At 39.1% G+C, this 21061-nt stretch overlaps 1 protein-coding gene across 6 annotated transcripts in view; it reads right to left on the bottom strand.

Moving 5' to 3' along the window:
- Nucleotides 1-21061, bottom strand: part of ELF1 (E74 like ETS transcription factor 1) — a 113978-nt gene that overhangs the window by 8037 nt on the left and 84880 nt on the right. For 4 of the 6 annotated variants that reach the window (XM_009191825.4, XM_009191823.4, XM_009191826.4 and 1 more), the window contains exons 3-8: nt 16492-16672; nt 11978-12085; nt 10429-10596; nt 3926-4009; nt 3017-3209; nt 1024-1476 (exon numbers count right to left, since the gene is read on the bottom strand). In XM_009191825.4, coding sequence (XP_009190089.2) covers nt 1024-1476; nt 3017-3209; nt 3926-4009; nt 10429-10596; nt 11978-12085; nt 16492-16672 — 1187 coding nt within the window. Of the gene's footprint in view, nt 1-1023; nt 1477-3016; nt 3210-3925; nt 4010-10428; nt 10597-11977; nt 12086-16491; nt 16673-18408; nt 18434-21036; nt 21061 lie in introns of those variants that run through there. The other 2 variants (XM_021929561.2, XM_021929560.2) reach the window with 2 other exon arrangements.

Consider the following 21061-nt stretch of genomic DNA (forward strand, 5'->3'; position numbering starts at 1 on the left):
ACTCCTCGCAAATCAACTGAAGATTTAAGAGAATATTTTCACAAGGTCAAACATTTTAAATTGTCTATACAAAGAAGACTGAATCATCGAAGTCTGCCTTGATTCTAGGTAATGTTACCTTACTTCAAGATAAATTGAGCAAAACCTCCACATTTATATTCTGGAATATAAAAATGTAAGACTGAAGTTTGCTAATAAAAGTAATCAAATAGTAGTTTGTATTGGCTTTGAAAGGGCTGCTAGATTTTATTATAATTCATGTTCTAGAAATTCATGACAGTATAAACAGAAAAATGCTACAAATATCCATATAATTTTCTGCCTTCCTCCCATACCCCCATTCTAAATCAGCTGAGACTAGTCCCAAATTTCTGCTGCAGATCAGTCCAAGGCAGACAGGTTCTCTCAGTCAATTTGTTGTTTAGCATCTTTTCCTGGGGCTCTGAGGCAAATCTGATTTAACCAAAAAGGAAAAAACCAAAAAACAAAACAAAAAAAACCCCTACTTTTCTGACTTCTGCCACTCTAAAGGCCTGAAAAAGAGGACCTTAGATTCTTGGCCTCCCCTCCTATTTGAACTTTAGAATTGTTCCAAGATAGGATCTTCCAAGGAACAACATTTATTGCTTGGAACTCCATGCACTCTCAATGTCCTAATATGTCAATTCACGTTGAATTTTTGAAGCTTCTGACTTGGCCTGAATAAAGATTTGAAACCATTCCCTGGATTTTCTCACATCTAGATAACTTCTTATATGGATCAATCCAGTTATACAAAGGTATAGTGAACTATACTTAAACTGACAGAATGTCAGTAATGTCAAAATGTAAATAAAGGGACCAGTGGCATAATTAGAGGACTGACGTAATATATACTGCTCCTGAAAAATCTGGTAACCAAGAGTTCTAGCTTGAAATCTATATACTTTTATTTTCATTTCTGAATCCTGACCCACTTAACAAATAATGTCTCTGGTCAGAAACATATTGAAGTGATAAGCATCAGTAGTTTGGTTTTCTCACCTAATACTCTGAACAGAAGAATTTAATGTTTCATCCTGCATGGTACTGGTGGTTCTAGCTGCTTCTCCCTCTGGGACAGCCTGTACTGGCTGTACTACATGAACAGTCCGGAAGAGCTGGGTAGGATATGGAGACTGCGTGGGCTGCACTGTCCTCAAAACTTCCGATGGCTGTGCAACTTCCACAGGATCTTTGGGTTTTGCAGCTTTAGAATTCCCTGGTTTTAGAACTGTAGTGGCTCCTCCTTTTACCCCTGGACTTGAAGAGACTCTCGACCGGCTGGCTTGATTCCTATTTGAAGTGGCTGATGAAGATAGTGATGGATCTGAAGACTCTATGCTGGAACTTGGATCCTCATCATTTATATATATAAGATCTTTTGGCATTTCTTTAAACTGATACACCAGGCGCTGACCTTCCACTTTTGCCAGAATACCCCTTTGGTAATAGTACCTATTCAAAGCAGACAATTTCATCAATATTTTATTCAATCAAACATCAATTAAAATATTCAACAAAATCAAATTTCCCTAATCATAAACAAAACTTTAAAGTTGGAATCAAACTAATGAGAAAAGAATTTCTAAATAAAGGGCAGTTATTTCATATAAGATAAACATACATTTATGCACAGATAGAGATAAGTTCTTATTACCAACTAAATGTAAAACTAATGCTGATTGGGGGACTGTTGATAGAGTGTGTGAAATCTTTTGGTCTTTCATTTTTCTTCCTCTATCTTTCTGCTAACTTATTTACTTATTTATTTAGAGACAGAGTCTTGCTCTGTTGCCCAGGCTGGAGTGCAGTGGCATGATCACAGCTCACTGCAGCCTTGAACTCCTGGCCTTAAGCAATCTTTCCACCTCAGCCTCCCAAGTAGCTGGGACCACACGTGCATGCTACCATACGCGGCTAATTTTTGCATTGGCAGAGACTGGGTTTTGCCATGTTGCCCAGGCTGGTCTGGAACTCCCAGGCTGAAACAATGCTTCTTTCTCGGCCTCCCAAAATGCTGGGATTATAGAAGCGAGCCACCACACTCGGCCCCTTTCTGCCATCTTGCCAGGATCATCAAAACTACGAAAAGCCTCAATAAATTGTTTCTCCTCCGCAGCTTTCTAGAAATGTTCCTACTAGGCAAACTGTATCAGTTTAAATTTGATTCAGTAAATGTAATTGACTTTTGTGTATAAAATTTAATGATATGCAATAGAAGTGATCCAACTTTTTGTCATCTATTTTAATAAAATCAAGAACCTAAAAAATGTATGTTAAAAAATCCAAAAACTGTAATTAAAGAATTCTAGTTTAAGATTGCCAAATTAAATATCTATATCTATCCCCTAAGTCATTCAGATCATTATTTCCAATAAATCTCTCTCAAATACATGCATATCTTGAAAAATGACAGAGTCACCGAAAAATGAACTAAAAGTGAGCTTAAGAATAAAATGTTACACTTGTTCAAAGTTCTCATGATGTCTAGTAGTACTCTTGAAGCACTAATTTATTCTACCATAATAACTAACATAGCATACCTGCAATTCATGTTTGAGAATGCACCCTCTTTTTTTTTTGAGACAGGGTCTCACTCCGGTTGCCCAAGCTAGAGTTCAGTGGTGCAATCTCGATCACTGCAGCCTCAACCTCCCGGGCTCAGGTGATTCTCCCACCTCAGCCTGCCAAATAGCTGGGACCACAGGTGCACACCACCATGTCTGGCTAATTTTTTGTATTTTTAGTAGAGACAGGGTTTTGCCACATTGCCCAGGCTGGTCTTAAACTCCTGGACTCAAGCAATCCACCAGCCTCAGCCTTCCAAAGTGTAGGGATTACAGGCATGAGCTACCGCACCGGACTGAAAATGTACCCTCTTATTACGTACTTGCATTACCACTGTTGGTGCTTTGCTGAATTTAAGCTTGATATTTTTTTTTAGGATTCAGGAAATGATATTCTTAACACAATAAAATACCAAAACTTCGCATACCTGAGTGCTCTTCCCATGGTCTCATAATTCATGTCAGGTTTGTTTTTGTGCTTCCCCCACAACCTGGACACTGCTTTAGAATCCACCAATTTAAAAATGCCTTTCTCTCGCTGGGTCCACTTGATGTATTTAGGACAAGTAGCCTTGTCCTGGAGCAGTGCCAGTAAAAACTCCCAAAGATAAATTGTGTTTCCTGAAACAAAAACAATTTCTTTCTAAATGACCAAAATTTCATGTAAAAGAACATCACAAAAGACAACTAGAAGTCTTAGAAGTGCCATTCATATTTATACAAAAACATTACATAATTCAGTTAGTATTGGTGACATAATTTAGTTAGTATGGGTGATATAATGGTCATACTTTTCAGCATCTAATAAAGATCTTTTTATTAGTCCCATATAAAATATGTGAACAAAGCAATCTTGTCATAAGATTTGTGATGAATTAGGAGAAAGTACTTTGAGATAATTTTTTTCTGTCTCTTTGTGAACTCTCTCCTTTCAACAGTTGTTCTCTTTAGATTAGAGCCAGCAGGTCAGCCATAACAGTTTTCTTCAAATTTGGGCAACAGTTATAAAAATGCTTGAATTTCAAGACAACATGTTAAAGGGCCTATGAACTGAAAATCTAACCTGGTTAAATTCTTCCAAGAGTCTCATTATTACATGAAAAGAATAGATTATTTGGACAGGTAAGTGAAAATCACTCAAATGAGTTTCTTGGTCTACCTTATTATCAGTTTTCCTTTAAGAATTTGGCAAATGTATCTAATACACATGTGGCAGCAATAAGATCCATTGCAGTATATCAAGAGAGCTGGTGGTTTCTAGTTGTAACAGGCAGGCGCTATAAAGCAATCTGAGTGTTACTTGACCTATAAGCATTACACGGAAATTACAGCAGTACCCTTTCCATCTTTGTTTTTCTTCTTTACAGATATGTTTGGCGTAGTGGCTGGGGAATCTGGTCGTGGTGGTTTCGTTTTTCTCCCTGAAATAAAAACAGCTCTGCATAAATATTTGCCTTCAAAAGTGACAAAAAATGGACAATTCAGCTATTTGGTCAAGTGCCAAATGTTTTTATACATGGGTCACATATACTGGTCTCTTAAAATGCTGTTTGCTAAAAGGAAAACAACTTTAATAAAACTTGGACATTAATGCAGGTTAAACCATAAACACACTTATGTAAGAAATGATACCTCTGACACCTCAGTTTATATCTGTAAAAATGAAGTTAATTTAAAATACTATAGCTTGCCTTTGAAGTACCCATACTGGTAGCACTTTCTTAAACTTTTGGAGAATGCTTTTGACATTAGTAGAACATGGGCTCCAAAAATAAGCCACATAGCTCTGTCTGTCTATTGATTATACCAGCTTTTTAAGGTAGGAGAAGTGGATTTTTAGCTTTTTTCTCTATTAAATAATTTCTGTATACAGTTAGTTCTCAAGTATAAGAAACTTCCCAAACTCTAGAAATACAGAAAATATGTGAGGCAAAATTTTGGTGAACCACATAGTTAAATACTATCCTTCTGTGTATTTCTAAAAACATCTCATTTTTCTTTACCTTTCAATTCACAACAAACTTAATAGTTATCTTACCCGCCATCAATGTCTAAATAAGTCCATCCCAATAGTCTCAGAGTGGGGTCGATAAATTATTCTGAAGCCCTATTTGTGATCTTCTTTTGCCAAGTATCTAGAACCACGGCCTAGTAGCACCACTGCCTTGTATTTAGGTTTAGATCGTGATCGTGCTGTCTGAACATACTACCAATCTATAGGTGAGAAACAATGAAGAGTTACTACCTCCTACCCTTGAGGCTGCCACTCTGGTTTGGATTACTGTGGTGAATTCTAAGTAAATACAATATAGGGCAGGACAATAACTTAGAAAAGCAGAATTTTACAGCTAAAAAAAAAAATCACAAGGCCAGTGACAATCTATCCCCAGAAACGGAATAGGAAAACGCTTCTGAAGTCATTTGGGTGAATGAGAGGAAGGAAGGAAAGTGTCAAAAAGCCCACTCTTCAGTCTCTAAGATTGCCAAATGTATGTTAGTCAGCCAGGTATCTCGACGTCTGCAGAGAACCCTTCAGGAGACAGATTCTTCTGGCTGTGTTCATGATAACAAGTATCAGAAGCCAAGACTTCAGTAACTCCCACCTTATTTTATGCTATTAATATATACCAGCTTAAAAAAAAAAGATATCGTCTTTATTTCCACTACTTTCCTCCACTAGCTTTAGTCACAACAGATGCTGCCAGCAAAAACTCCCAACCCAGTATCCATCCTCTCCAACATCTTCCTAATCATTCAAGGTGGCAATGTACAAAGCTTCAGACGAATTATAGCTTGGTTATAGAATTTTTGGTTGACAGTGATTTCTTCTCAGCTCTTTGAAAATGTCTAATTCTTCCAGTCTCTCCTGGGAGCTTCTAAACTGCCAATCTAAAAAAAAAAAAATCAGTCCTCTTGAAGTAATGTAGTTTCTCCCTGGTTTGCTTCTTTTTTTTTTGGAGCAGGGAGAACTTGAAGAGAGGGCTTTGGTGTTCTGCATTTTTACCAACAACGCATTTAGGCCTAGATTTATTGTAGCTGACCCACTCAGGATTTACAATGCTGAGGATTAATGTGATTCTGGAAAATTCTTAGTTACTATCTCTCGAATATTGTCTCTTCCTCACTTTTCATATTCTCTGTTTCTGGAACTTTGATTAAACATGTAGACCTTTTCATTTAGTTCTCCATGTCTGTAACTCTTCCATATTTTTTAATTCACACCAAATCTACTGGAGTTTGCTAATTCTTTCTTAAGCAGTGACTAGTCTATGTTTTAATCCACACATTATGTTTTCAATTTCATTTCATTTTTTTGTTTTTGAGACAGAGTCTCACTCTGTCGCCCAGGCTGGAATGCAGTGGTGCGATCTTGGCTCACTGCAACCTCCGCCTCCTGGGTTCAAGCGATTCTCATGCCTTAGCCTCCCAAGTAGCTGGGATTACAGGCATGTACCACCATGCCTGGCTAATTTTTTTTCGTATTTTTAGTAGAGATTGGGTTTCACCATGTTGCTCTCGAATTCCAGACCTCAGGTCGTCTGCCCACCTCAGACGCCCAAAGTGCTGGGAATATAGGCATGAGCCGCTGAGCATGGCCCAATTTCATTTCTTATTTCTATAAATTCCATTTGGTTCTTTATCATACCAATAGTTTTTCAACATTAAGTAGAATATTAGTCTTTTATTTAAGCAGCTTTGTTGAGGTATAACTGACTTATAATAAACTACATATGTTTGGTGTTTATAATTTGACAAGTTGTGACTATGTATACTAAAACCACTACTACATTCAAAACAATGAATATATTCATCACCCCAAAAGTACTTTGTGCCCTTTTGTAATCCTTACATCTCGCTCTTCCTCACCCTGCCCAATCCACAGGCAACCACTTATCTGTTTCCTGTCATTATAGATTAGTTTGTAGTTTCTAGAGCTTTATATAAATATAAAACTGACCCTCAAACAAAACACAGCTTTGAACTGCACAGGTCCACTTATATAGGAATCTTTTTTCAAGAAAAATTACATCAAGTGTGCCTGTGTCTCCTGCCTCCCCTTCCACTTGCGCTACTCCTGAGACAGCAAGACCAAACTCTTTTTTTCCTCCTCCCTCCTCAGCCTAGCCAACATAAACACAACAAGCATAAAGACCTTTGGCCAGGCAGGGTGGCTCACACCTGTAATCCCAGCATTGTGGAAGGCCAAACCAGGAGGAATGCTTGAGCCTAGAAGTTTAAGACCAAGCTAGGCAACACAGCGAGACCCATCTCTACAAAACTAAAAATAAAAGGTTAGCTGGGTGTGGTGGGGCTCGCCTGTAGTCTCAGCTATTCAGGAGGCTGAGGTGGGAGGATCACTTGTGTCCAGGAGTTCCAAGTTGCACTGAGCTATGATCTTGCCATTGCACTCCAGCCTGGGTGACAGAGCAAGACCCTGTCTCAAAAAAAAAAAAAAAAAAAAAAAAAAAAAAAGACCTTTATTGATCCACATCTGCTTAATAAATAGTAAATATATTTTCTCTTCTTAATGATTTTCTTTCTTTCTTTTTTTTTTTTTGAGACAGAGTTTCACTCTTGTTACCCAGGCTGGAGTGCAATGGTGCGATCTTGGCTCACCACAACCTCCGTCTCCCAGGTTCAAGCAATTCTCCTGCCTCAGCCTCCCAAGTAGTTGGGATTACAGGCATGTGCCACCAGGCCTGGCTAATTTTGTATTTTTAGTAGAGACGGGGTTTCTGCATGTTGGTCAGGCTGGTCTCGAACTCCCAACCTCAAGTGATCTGCCCACCTTGGCCTCCCAAAGTGCTGGGATTATAGACATGAGCCACCACGCCTGGCCTATGACTTTCTTAATATTACATTTTCTCTTCCCTAACTTACTTTATTGTAAGAATACAGTATTTAATACATATAACATACAAAATATGTGTTAACTGACTGTTTATGTTACCAATAAGGCTTCCAGTTTCCAGTCAACAGTTGGTTATTAGTAGTTAACTTTTTGGGGAGTCAAAAGTTTTACATGGACTTTTGGCTGCAGAGGTTGACACCCCTAACCCCCACATTGTTTGGGGGTAAACTGTAGAAGCATATTTTTTCTTCTGGCTTCCTTCTCCTAGCACAATTATTTTGAGAGAACGAGACTCCATCTCAAAAAAAAAAAAAAAAAAAGACACACAAATGTTCTTAGCAGCATTATTTGTAGCTGCCCCAAATTGGAAACAACCCAAATACCATTAACTGCTGATTGGGTAAACAAATACTACATATTTAAGAAAAATTTGTATATAAATGGCCGGGCGTGGTGGCTCATCCATGTAATCCCAGCACTTGGGAGGTCAAGGCGGTGGATCACTTGAGGTCAGGAGTTCAAGACCAGCCTGGCCAACATGGTGAAACCTCGTCTCTACTAAAAATACAAAAATTAACCAGGTGTGGTGGCGCATGCCTTTAATCCCAGCTACCTGGGAGGCAGAGACAGGAGAATCACCTGAACCCAAGAGGTGGAAGATGCAGTGAGTTGAGATCAGCCATTTATGTACAAATTTTTCTATAAACACCATGAATCCTGGGTCTGTCTTAACCTGGGTTTACAACTAGATTTTAAACTACCACTGACATTAGGAATTGCCAGCCACGCAATTAACAAAGACATAGCCCCAGGGCTGTAACAACTATGGGGCACCAGGCAGAAGCTCTTACAGAATTGCTCAGGTGGGTTATACATTCAACCCAGGCCATACGAGATTTCCTCAGATAAAGCCCTGTTGAAGGTGAACTCACATTTTGGTATCACAGAATACATGAGGAAGACACTTTCTCATGAGTGAGAAGCAGCAGACATAGGAAACCCTAGGATTAGTTCTCTAAGAATCACACATAATAGAATCATTAAATAGAAACTTTACATAGTATGATTAGAGTTTTTAAAGCAAAAGAAAAAAAAACAGTGTCAAAGAATAAGGCTATTAAAAAAGACTAGGTGGGAACTTCCTCTTCTAGTCAAGATGGAATAACACAACATGGATTTATCTTCCCACCTGAAACAATTAAAAACACAGAAAAAATGTATGAAACAATGGTACGGAAGAAATTGGACATCGATCAACAAAAGTCAGTGATCCCCAAGAGACAGGAAATAAATGAGGCAAGTCCTATGATTGCCCCACCTTAATACATGAAGAAAAAATTTTTTGGAAAGTAATGTTTCTGAAAATATTCTGAAAAATATTTAATGTACACTTAACATGTGATCCAGCCATTCCACTACTAAGTATTTACCCAAAAGAAATTAAACCAGAATTTCTCTACTCAGAGGTCTGGCTGAATGGGACCCAAGCTTCCTTGACATCTGTCTGCGCCAATGGGTGGATTTTTTTCCCCCAAGAGGGTATATCCCTTCAAGGGTCCCAGTTGCATGCGGAGGTCTCTGTCCAATACCCCATCTTGCACAGTCCAACACAGAAACCTAAGCTTCTGCCTCAACATAAGCAATAAAATCAAAACCCTTGGTATATCCTTCTCAGCCCTTCTGAGCTGCTGCAGTGTCGGCTCCTGTTAACTATTTTTATTTTCCTCTTCATTTTCGGCTCTTGGAATTTCCCTGACTTTCACATGAACTTAGGTTACTGGGTGATGCTATTAATCAAGACATTATACTCAAAATACTAAGCAAGCATGAATAGAATCAGAAGGCAATAAAATGGAAAAGGTGTCAGACTTTAGAATGCAAGTGTGGTCCTAATTGGCAAAAATTAAAAATTCCCTTCAACACATCCTAACATACTCCTCTTCAGTTACTTACCTGCTGATTTCCAACCCATTGTATTTTTTCCAACTGGAGTCTTATACTGGAATCACTGGTACAGACCGGAGGCTTTCAAATAATAACCCCTGGGAAGAAAGCTGACTAGCTCTTACCCAAGGATGAAAGGGTTTAGATAGAAATCTGAGGCTTTAAAAAGTTGGAAAATCCCTTTTCTGTAAGATAGACCAAACATTTTAAAGTATAAAATAATTTAATTATTATAATTTTTTTTTGAGATGGAGCTTCCCTCTTGTTGCCCAGGCTAGAGTTCGATGGTGTGGTCTCAGCTCACTGCAACCTCCACCTCCTGGGTTCAAGTGATTCTCTTGCCTCAGCTTCCCAAGTAGCTGGGATTACAGGCATCACGCCTGGCTAATTTTTGTATTTTTAGTACAGACGGGGTTTCATCGTATTGGCCAGGCTGGTCTCAAACTTCTGACCTCAGGTTATCCGCCCACCTCCACCTCCCAAAGTGCTGGGATTAAAGGCGTGAGCCACCGTACCTGGCCCAATAATTTAATTTTTTTTAAAAGAAATGACTCTACTATGAAGGAATACCTCTTTTTCTTATTTATTTTTTATTTTCTTTTATTTTATTTCTTAGAGATAGGTTCTCACTCTGTTGCCCAGGCTAGAGTGCAGTGGCATGATCTTAGCTCTCTGAAACCTGTAACTCCTGAGCTCAAGGGATCCTCCACCTTGGCCTCCCAAGTATCTAGGACTACAGGTGCCCACCATGCCCGGCTACTTCTTAAAATTTTTTGTAGAGATGAGGTCTTGCTTTGTTGCCCAGGCTGGTCTCAAACTCCTGGCCTCAAGCAATCTTCTTGCCTCGGCCTCCTAAAGTGCTGGGATTACAGGCATGAATCTCCGTGCCTGGCCAAGAAATACCTCGTATTTCCATTTTGTGGCTTCAATATTTTTCTTACATAAGTTTTAACTGCTGTAGGGAAGAACTACGTAGAATAAAAACGATCTCTAGATTTTACATCAAGACTTGACTGTGTGCCCTAAATAAAGTAACCCACCTACCTTTTTTCCTCTTAGGCTGTTCTGGTGATGAGGCTCCCGGTGAGTCTGCGTATTTTTCTTGCACCTGCTGTGTTTCCATCACTTCAGGAATCCCATCTAATGTGACGGATACATGGGTGACTGGGGCAACAACCATGTCATCTTCAGGTGAACTGAATATATTATTATCTAATGAAAATAAAATCAGCTAATTATAGTCCACTGTGTATTATAAGTAAAAAACGATTGACAAAATTTCTTGTTTTTATTATGACTAGAAGATTAAAGTAGAAATAAAATCTTGAAATCTATTCCTGCTTTTAATTTCTTCTTCCCTAAATCAAATACCCTAAACCAGTCCAGGCGCAGCTGAGCTATTTCAATGTCTTTCTTACTTGACTTCCTATCACCAGTGTGTCTCGTTTCTCCTCTTGATTATTCACATTGCTGTGAGAGTTATTTTCTGAAACATAAGTCTGACCTGACCATACTCCTCTACACAAAAACTTTATACCTGGAAAATTAGGGGAAAAAAAAAACCTGACATATCTTTCCATAGTTCATAGGAAAAACAAAAAACAACATAAGCACAACCCATCTCTACAGCATGCCTTACAAAACTTCTGTAATCTAGTTCCAAACCTACCTTTCCAATCTCATTTCCCACCCACCATGAAGCTTACACTTCAACCACACCAAAACATCTTGATCTCAAAGATTTCATTCATTTTCTTTAACAGATCTGTGTCCTGTATGTTTACCTCTATTCCCTCCAGCTTGAATGACCGTTCTTGTCTCTTCGACCTATTAAAAGCTTATTGTTTATAGCCCACGTCAGAATACTCCTTTAATGAAGCCAGTCTCTGATATTCTCAGCTAGAATACTCACTGCTTCTAGAGCAATTTGCTATCACTCATGGCCTTTATTCTTGGCTTTGTAGTTATTTACATAAGTAACTGTCTTCAAAATTAAACTGTAAGCTTGAGGAAAGGAACAATATCTACTCATTTGTAGCTCATGTTATTGCCTAATTATTGCTGCTGTGAATATAGTAAATATTCAATAAATATTTTGGAATGATTTAGTAATAATTTACTTTATGAATTTGATTGTCAGAAAAGCCCAAAGGAGAATATGAAATTTAAAGCAGATCAATAATGTGGCAGTGAATTTTATGCCATGATGTGTTAGTAAAATTTTCAATAGCTTATTGCCTATTTGCTGATAAATAACTACAGAGATGACTAAATTATAATCATTTGGGCCCTTGATACCCGAATACTCTGATCAATACGTTAGGAGAAGAAATTCTGCATGATCTTCTATTTGGTAACTAATAAATTATATATTTTTTATTCCCAAAGGCTTCATTCTCAAATTAAAATGTCGCCTTTAACTCTACATTTTTGCAAAGGCATCCCAATTCCTACTATACCTTAAAATGTGATTGTAACAAAAAATATATAACATCATTTCTAATCTCTTGATTTTACTATCTAATAGAGAAAGATGGCAGGAGTGACTTAACGAAGTACATAAACATGAACAATCGTAACCATAACCACTCACTTATTCGTTTTTCATCCAGCATAGGGCCAGGAGAATCCATATTGAGGAGTGCCTCAGCAGCCTCAATAGTTTCAATTGTTTCATCCCCGTCATGACAAGAAGCTTCAACTGCAACACATTTAAAGAGAAAATTAAATTAGCCACAAGACATCTGTTACTCTGAACGTCATACACTGCTTATCTCTAGAACCAGAATACATCATTTAATATTTTAGTTTATATACATATAAACTATAAACACATAAAATTATACTAAACCTGGCCAGGGACAGTGACTCATTCCTGTAATCCTGCACTCTGGGAGGCCAAGGCAAGCAGATTGCTTGAGGTCAGGAGTCTGAGACTGGCCAACATGGAGAAACCCCGTTTCTATTAAAAATACAAAAAAATCAGCTGGGTGTGGTGGCATGCACCTGTAGTCCCAACTACTCAGGAGACTGAGACAGGAGAACTGCTTGAACCCAGAAGGTGGAGGCTGCAGTGAGCCGAGACTGAACCACTGCACTCCAGCCTGGGTGACAGAGCGAGACTCTGTTTCAAAAAAACCAAAAAACAAAAAAACATTAAAAAATCAATAGTTCCTTAATATTAAATAGCCAACCAGCATTCAAAAGTCCAATTGTGTTAAAAAATCATAAATGGTGGCAGCGCAAGGAAAGACAAGACAGTTTTTTTTTTTTTAAATCAAATTAAGTCTGCATATCGCAATTGACTGATACATTTCTGAGTTGCCATTCATCTGTCTAGCTTTTTTTACTTCGCAATTTATTTGTTGAAGAAATCAGGCTGTTTATTCATGTAGAATTTCCCAGTTTGGATTTTGCCAACTATATTCCTATTGTGTAGCTTAACATGTTTTTCTACACCCCCTCTAACTGAGTAGTCATATATGGAGGCTTGATGAAATTCAAGTGTAATTTTTTCTGGCAAGACTAAGAAACAATTTATGTATTTTGATGACAGCTCAAAATATAATCTAAGCCTCAAATTTCATAAAATCATTACATCCTTTTGGTTTTGCTTTTTTTTTTTTGAGACAAGGTCTTACCCTGTCTCCCAGGCCAGAGTGCAGTGGCTCAATTATAGCTCACTGCAACCATAAACTCCTAGGCTCAAGTAATCCTAGCACCTCAGCCTCCCGAGTAGCCAGGACTACAGGCTCAGGCCACCATGCCCAGCTAATTTTTAAAATTTTTTGTAGAGACAGGGTCCCGCTACATTGCTCACACTGGCCTTGAATTCCTGGGCTCAAGTGATCCTCCCTCCTCGGCCTCCCAAAGTTCTGGGATTACAGGTGTGAGCCACTGCATCTGGTCAAATTTTTTATTATGAAAATTTTAAACAAAATAAAAAAATTGTGAGTATAGTATATACAATGAATCCCCATGTGCCCATTCCCAGCTTCAACTATTATCACCAAATAGCCAATCTTCTTTCAACCATACCCCACTCACTGCCCCCGAGTCCTTACCCTCTGTACAGGATTATTTTGAAGGAATCTAAGATACCATATTTTATCTCTAAATACCTCAGCATGTGTATCTAAAAGATGTCTAACACAATACTACTATCATATCTTAAATATACTAACAATAATTTTTTTTTTTTTTTTTTGAGACAAAGTTTCGCTCTTGTTGCCCAGGCTGGAGTGCAATGGCGTGATCTTGGCTAACCGCAACGTCTGCCTTCCAGATTCAAGAGATTCTCTTGCCTCAGCCTCCGGAGTAGCTGGGATTACAGGCATGCGCCACCATGCCCAGCTAATTCTGTATTTTCAGTAGAGACGGGATTTCTCCATGTTGGTCAGGCGGGTCTCGAACTCTCAACCTCAGGTGATCCACCCGCCTCGGCCTCTCAAAGTGCTGGGATTACAGGTGTCAGCCACCCAGCCCACAGTAATTCTTTAATACCATCTATTACTGGCTGAATGGTATCCCCCAAAATTCTATGTTGACATGCTAACCCACAGTACCTCAGAATGTCTTTAAAGAGATAACTGAGTTAAAATGAGGTTATTAGTGTAGGCCCTAATCCAATATGGTTAGTGTCCCTCTAAGATGAAATATGAACACAGTCAGGTACAAAAGGGAAGACCATGGGAAGACACTGGAAGACAGTCACCTATAAGTCCAGAAAGAAGCCTCAGAAGGAACTAACCCTACCAATACCTTGATCTCAGACTTCTAGCTTCCAGAACCGTGAGAAAATCAATGTCTCATTTGAGCCACCAGTCTGTGGTACTTTCTTATGGCAGTCCTAGCAAACTAACACATCATCTGAAGTGCCACCTAACACATGTAAGAACAAAAATGTCCTATCCTTATTCTTTCTTCCCCTAGAGCTTCTCAAAGGCTACCCGTCATACCCATTGTGGAATAAGGAAGATTACGAGGTTCTTCCCTTTTTTATGACATTGCTCAGAAAAGGATGGAAGAGTTAAAAAGTTTTGGTAAGTTGGGAGGTAAGGGAAAGGGAAGAAAAAACGCAAAGAGAGAATCTGGTTTTCAAGCTCTGGCTTGCCTTCTAGACCCATTCCACATCAGTTCTATTTTCTAGGAAAAAACCTGTCTACATCTTGTCATCTGCTGTCTTCAGGTCTAAATGCAAGGGAGTGACGCACTGAAGGGAAGAGGCAATTCCTTCTCCTAAAGATCTAATACCTGCTTTTCTAGATTCAGTGTCCTCTCTGAGGGCTAATGCCTTCCCTGATGACTAGAACTAGGAAGAAATACTCCTTCCAGAAAGACAGTGGTCCTCAACTTGCAAAGACTGTAGCCTTACCCTAAGGCTTTAAAAGTTACATCAGAATACACTGCTACACCCCCACTAACTACAAGCCAGATACATGCATAGTGGTGTTTCTTCTGTTACACAAACAGATCAGAGAGCAATGAACAGAAACTTCTAACCTCATTAGTCTAATTCCCTTACTGGTAAAGGAGAAGTAACTCTAGATTCAACAAAAAACTTTTATTGGTTTGTTCTGAACAAAAAATGTGAATATATGCAAAAAATGCTTTGTAAAAAAAAGAGAGTGATATGGTTTGGATTTGTCCTTGCCCAAATCTCATGTTGAATTTTAAACCCCAATGTTGGAGGAGAAGCCTGGTGGGAGGTGACTGGATCGTGGGGGTGGATTTTCCACTTGCTGTTCTCATGATGGTGAATGAATTCTCATGAGATCTGGTGGTTTGAAAGTGGGTAGTACCCCCTACCACCCTGCTTTCTGTTCCTCCTGCTCCAGCGATGTAGGATGTGTCTGCTTCCCCTTCGCCTCCCACCATGACTGTAAGCTTCCTGAGGTCTCCCCAGCCATGCTTCCTGTACAGCCTGCACAACCATGAGCCAATTAAACCTCTTTTCTTTATACGTATTACCCAGTCTCAGGTAGTTCTTTATAGCAGTGTGAGAAGTGACACAAACAGAGGACAATACAAAGATGAGGTATTGACAACCAATGTTATCAGTGGGGCCTCTCCCCCACCAGATGGATACAGTCATTCTACCTTTCCCCTGATTTAAAATGTTACTGTATCATATGTTAACTTCCTAAATAGATCAGAACTTGCATTTAGACTTACTATTCAGTTCTAAGGCATTGTGCTATATGCTAAGGTAAAGCTGAGAACAAGGCAGCCCCAGTACTTGCCACTATGAAATCTACAGATATACCTTGTCATGCCTATTTCTGATAAACTTTCTTTTACAAATAAAGATGCAAATATTTGCTTCCAAATAGTTTTCTCAAATATCCACAACATCCCTGGCCAAGATATAGGAATGTAAATGAATAGAAAGAGAAAGCATGTACCAGTTTCTAAGTGATGAAAGTATTATTACTACAATCTCACATTTATGTAGCCTAATCTTCAAGTTTAAAATATCTTACTAGTTCGGACTGAACCAGAAAAGAAATCTATAAATACCAGGACCTTATCATACATTTGGGTCATGGCCCACCATTATGCTTCCTGTGGCAGTGGTAAGAAAAGAACATTCCTCTCTCTTTCCCTACAAAACAACTCATTTTATTCACAGGAATATGGAGGAAGGCATATAAGAAAGTACTCAGTGAGCTGGGTGGGGTGGTGCATGACTGTTGTCCCAGTTATTCAGGAGGCTGAGGCAGGAGGATCACTTGAGCCCAGGAGTCCAAGTCTAGGCTGGGCAATACAGTAAGACTCCATCTCTTTAAAAAAAAAAAAAAAAAAAAAAAAAAAGGTGCTCAGTGAAGACTTGATGAATTGAGTAGGTTTGGTTCCTTTTACATGCCTCTTATTTTGTCACATTCATCTCAATATATTTAAGAAAGGAGAAATGGGAGATGAGAAACAGTACTAAAACCAGCAGATGAAACAGAAAACGTAAATTTCTTCTCCATGTAGGGCTCTAGCTTCTGAAGGTAATACAGTTCAAAACCAAGTTAGGGGCGTTTTATGCCCCACAAAGTCAGGATGAGGACACTGCCTAACGCTGTGCTGCAGCAAAGTCCTACTGGATGGAGACACACGCACCTGTAAGGGTGATGTCATCATCATCATCGTCTATGATTTCCTCTTCAGCAACATCCAGTGAACTCTCAGTAATCATGTCATTGGGCTCTTCCACACAGGCTAGACCGGCATAACTATTGAGAATATCAGCACCAGGAACATGTTCCACAATTACAGCAGGAAAAATAGCTGGATCGCCAAGCTGAGGGGTTAGGAAAAGGTAAATGAAAACAAAGGGTTAACACAGTTTTGCTTTTGTTAAATACTGCTCAAAACTATTTTATACTAGCCATCAATTTAATTTTTAGATTATTAGGCTGTATCCCTACAATCCTTCTAGGCATTAGGAAATTTCTGTCTATTAAAACCAAATAATGGCATTAAAATTTAAAAATGAAAGCCAGGCGCAGTGACTCACGCCTGTAATCCCAGCACTCTGGGAGGCCGAGGTGGGCAGATGGCGAGGTCAGGAGATCAAGACCATCCTGGCTAACATGGTGAAACCCCGTCTCTACTAAAAATACAAAAATTAGCTGGGCCATGGTGGCACACGCCTTAATCCCAGCTACTAGGGAGGCTGAGGCAGGAGAATCATTTGAACCTGGGAGGTGGAGGCTGCAGTGAGCCGAGATTGTGCCACTGCACTCCAGCCTGGGTAACAGAGTGAGACTCCATCTCAAAAATAATAATAATAATAATAATAATAATAATAATAATAATGCCATTAATGGATATGCATAGACCAAGAAGTGACATAAAAATAAAATGTTAATTAAATAAAATCTCCTGGGTTCAAGCTATCTTCTCAAATGTAAGAAAAAGTTCCTGCTCATAGATAATATAATGCCAGGCCCTTACTATCTTCCTTAAGTAAGTCTGTTATATTCAAAATATTATTTATGATTTCATTACAACTAAGCCTCCATCTTTTAAAATTAATGTTTATTGAACTACCCACTGAGGTTAGACATTACTTCTGTCATAAGAATTTAATTACCCGAATTAAATATATATCATAGGTGCTAAACAGATAATATCCTTGCCTTCGACAACGCTATGTTCTGAAATTTATGGTTAATAATCCTGAAACACATTTGGATCGTTTTATTTCAAAATATTTCTTCCTGTTTCAGAAAAGAGGAAGCTAGCTAGAAAAGTAACTGGCTCTTCAAATAGTAAAACAAATTTTAAAACAGAAACTAGGAGGCTCAAAAATTATACTATAGAAGCCAGGCACGGTGGCATGTGCCTGTAGTCCCAGCTACCTAGAAGGCTGAAACAGGAGGATGCCTTGAGCCCAGGAGTTCAAGGCTATACTGTGCTACAATCACATCTGTGAATAGCTACTGCACTTCAGCCTGGGCAACATGGCAAAACCCTGTCACAAAAAAAAAAAAAAAAAAAAAAAAAAAGAAAGAAAAAAATTATACTGTAACTCACACAAATACACTTCACACACCTTAGAGAAAATATATAAAATGTCCAAAGCAAAGTGTAGCTAGTCTTCCCTTTTCCTTTTTTGACAGGTAAACTGTAGACATGCAATCCCACCTAGCATGAACATGCATTTGTTAAAACACTTTTCCTTTTCTTCTAAGAGCTCAATTAAGCTCCTGGTCTTCTCAAGGTTTAGTCCAGAGTTAAGCACTTTTATGCTGCAAAAACCCTATGTACAAGGTAGGAACAAAGCTCATCACTTCATCCACTGATAAGTCAGAGACAGGCGTGTAAAATGCAATTCACAGGAGCAGTTCTCACCCAAATGAAACCAAAGTATTCCTCCCTATCCAAATCTATTTGGCTCCTGCAGCTTGGGTAGAGTGTGCTAATGTGTACATAACAAGGGATACTTCCAAAATTTTGAATCTATACAGTTCTTGAGTTTTGGTTAGCCACAGATACTTGTTACTACTTTATTCCTTGTCCAGTTCTACTAACCGGTAATTACTGTATTCTCCAGAATTCTCCATTATAATCAATGTCACTTCTACCACAGTGCCCTTCCCAGAGGCAATCACTGCTACCAATTCTTTGTTCCATAACAGACAGTAAATGTAGAGTCAGGCATATGCTAAAATGCTTTAAACAATCATAAATTCAGTTTAAATTTAATAATTTTTAAACTACTTAATAAGAAAAATTTCAAACACACAAACGTCAAGAGAAAAAAAATGTTTCTTTTGAAGCAAAAAGTTTATTAAGAATGGTTTTGAAGTCTTTGGGATTAAAAAAAGAAAAAGAGTGGCCAGGCGTGGTGGCTCATGCCTGCAATCCCAGCATTTTGGGAGGCCAAGGCGGGCGGATCACTTGAGGTCAGGAGTTTGAGACCAGCCTGGTCAACACAGTGAAACCTTGTCTTTACTAAAAAAATACAAAAATTTAGCCAGGCATGGTGACGGGCACCTGCAATCCCAGCTACTTAGGAGGGTGAGGCAGGGGAATGGCTTGAACCTGAGAGGCGGAGGTTGCAGTGAACCAAGGTCGCACCACTGCACTCTGGTCTGGGTGAAGGAGACTCTGTCTCAAGAGAAAAAAATAAAAAAGAGAGAAGAATTAAAAGAGACACATGGTTCTGTGATATAGAAGGCAGCAACATGCAGCAGAAAAGAAAAACTGGGAACCAGGAGATCTAGGGCCTTCTCCAACCCTGATTTCATGACCTTATTTTCTGAACCTTTAAATGAATAAAGAGCACCAGTTGATCCCACACGTCCTTCCAGGTTTTGCTTTGTTAATATTTTGAATTCATGGATTCTACTGTCTGAGCTTATAACATTTCACAAGAAGAGATTATTCGCTCTCGTGCACTGAAATGGGAGAGGGAGTAGCATGCACTGTGGCCACATAGTTGCTGCCATTGCTATTAGCCAACATTTTTTGTACTTAATACGCACCAGTCATTTCGCACACTGCTTTACGTGAATTATCACTCTATTTAATCATCACAAAATGCTATGATGGAGACACATTTACACATGAGAAACCAGAGGCAAGGGAAATAATCTACTCCTAATCATAACACTAACTTGAATGGACTCCAGGGTCCATGTCCTTTACTTATACACTATTGTAGTCAGTTTCAAACATGGTAGATTTGTTCTGCTGGCATACTTACTTGGCTCTGTTTAGAAAACCAGAATAATTAAGGAGCTGTGTTTAAGGTAGAGGTATGATTTTCAGTATTATTTCCAAGGCTTCACCAATCAGTCTATAATAAAATTTCTTATGGGAATAGCCAGTTCCTCTTGATCAGCAGGGCACTTCCCATGATCACTCCTAATTTAGTCCTGCAGCCTTCTCCTGAGGTTCTTGCTCTTATCATGAAAAGCATGGTCCATAAACTGCTTTGTAAACTGGATTGACTAGTAACTGGCTAAAGTATGAGTCATCAAAAAGCTGTTCATCTCTAGTTTCCCCGGGGTGCTATTAATCCATATACAAGAAAAAGACCAACTTCAGATTTTCGTAAGAATATGAATAGTTAGGTGCTGGGCGCAGTGGCTCATGCCTGTCAAATCCCATGCACTATTGGGAGGCCGATGGTGGGTGGATCACGAGCTGCTGCAAGAGATCGTATGACCATCCTGGGTCTCTTAACATGGTAAATTTATTCTCTCACAGTCTCTGGAGGCTAAAAATACAAAAATCTAGCTGTTGGCATGGTGGCATGAGTTCCTATAGTCCCAGACTACTGCAGGAAGCATGAGGTCCAGGAGACTCACTTTGAACCCACAGATGGCTGGTCTTCATGTTTGCATGGGCTCTGTGTCCAAATCCAACTCCACTCACCTCCTGACCTTTTAATTGAGACAGGATGGAGTGCAGTGGCGCAATCTCAGCTCACCATAACCTCTGCCTCCCAGGCTCAAGTGATCCTCCCACCTCAGCCTCCCAAGTTGCTGTGACTATAGGCATGCACCATCACACCTGGCTAATTTTTGGATCTTTTGTACAGATGGGGTTTCTCCACGTTCCCCAGGCTGGTCTCGAATTCCTGAGCTAAAGCGATCCACCCAACTTGGCCTCCCAAAGTGTTGGGATTACAGGTGTGGGCCACCCAGCCCAAATTTCCCCTTTTTATAAGGACACCAGGTAGTGGAGTAAGGGCTCCTCTCTAATTAGTTACTCTCTAATTAGTAGTGTAACTTCTTACTAATTACATCTGCCATGACCCTATTTCCAATAACCAAATAAGGTTACACTCTGAGGTACTAGAGGTTAGAACTTCAATGTATGAATTGGCGTATGGGTGTGCACACGCACAATTCAACCAATAATAGGACTTAATTTAATTTAGTTTTAAGTCTATCATTTGACAATTTGTTCCCCCTGCCTGAAATAACTTCTATAAACTAGTCTTTTCATTGTTTCTAAACTGAGATTGGATATTACTCTTCAGGTTTCTTTGCTGAAGATCATCAAATCTTACCTATCTCAGTTTTTTCCACACCATTTCAAACAGACCCTTTCCCAAGATTTATTTAAAAGATGGACTTCAGGAAGAAGATAGCAGATATTCGTAAAATAGCCACACTCCTTAATAGTAAGCAATAAGATGTTACCTACTTTTAAGAAATGAAGGTGTTGGCCG

Source organism: Papio anubis, chromosome 15 (assembly GCF_008728515.1).
Source record: "Papio anubis isolate 15944 chromosome 15, Panubis1.0, whole genome shotgun sequence".
In the NCBI taxonomy this organism is placed as follows: domain Eukaryota; kingdom Metazoa; phylum Chordata; class Mammalia; order Primates; family Cercopithecidae; genus Papio; species Papio anubis.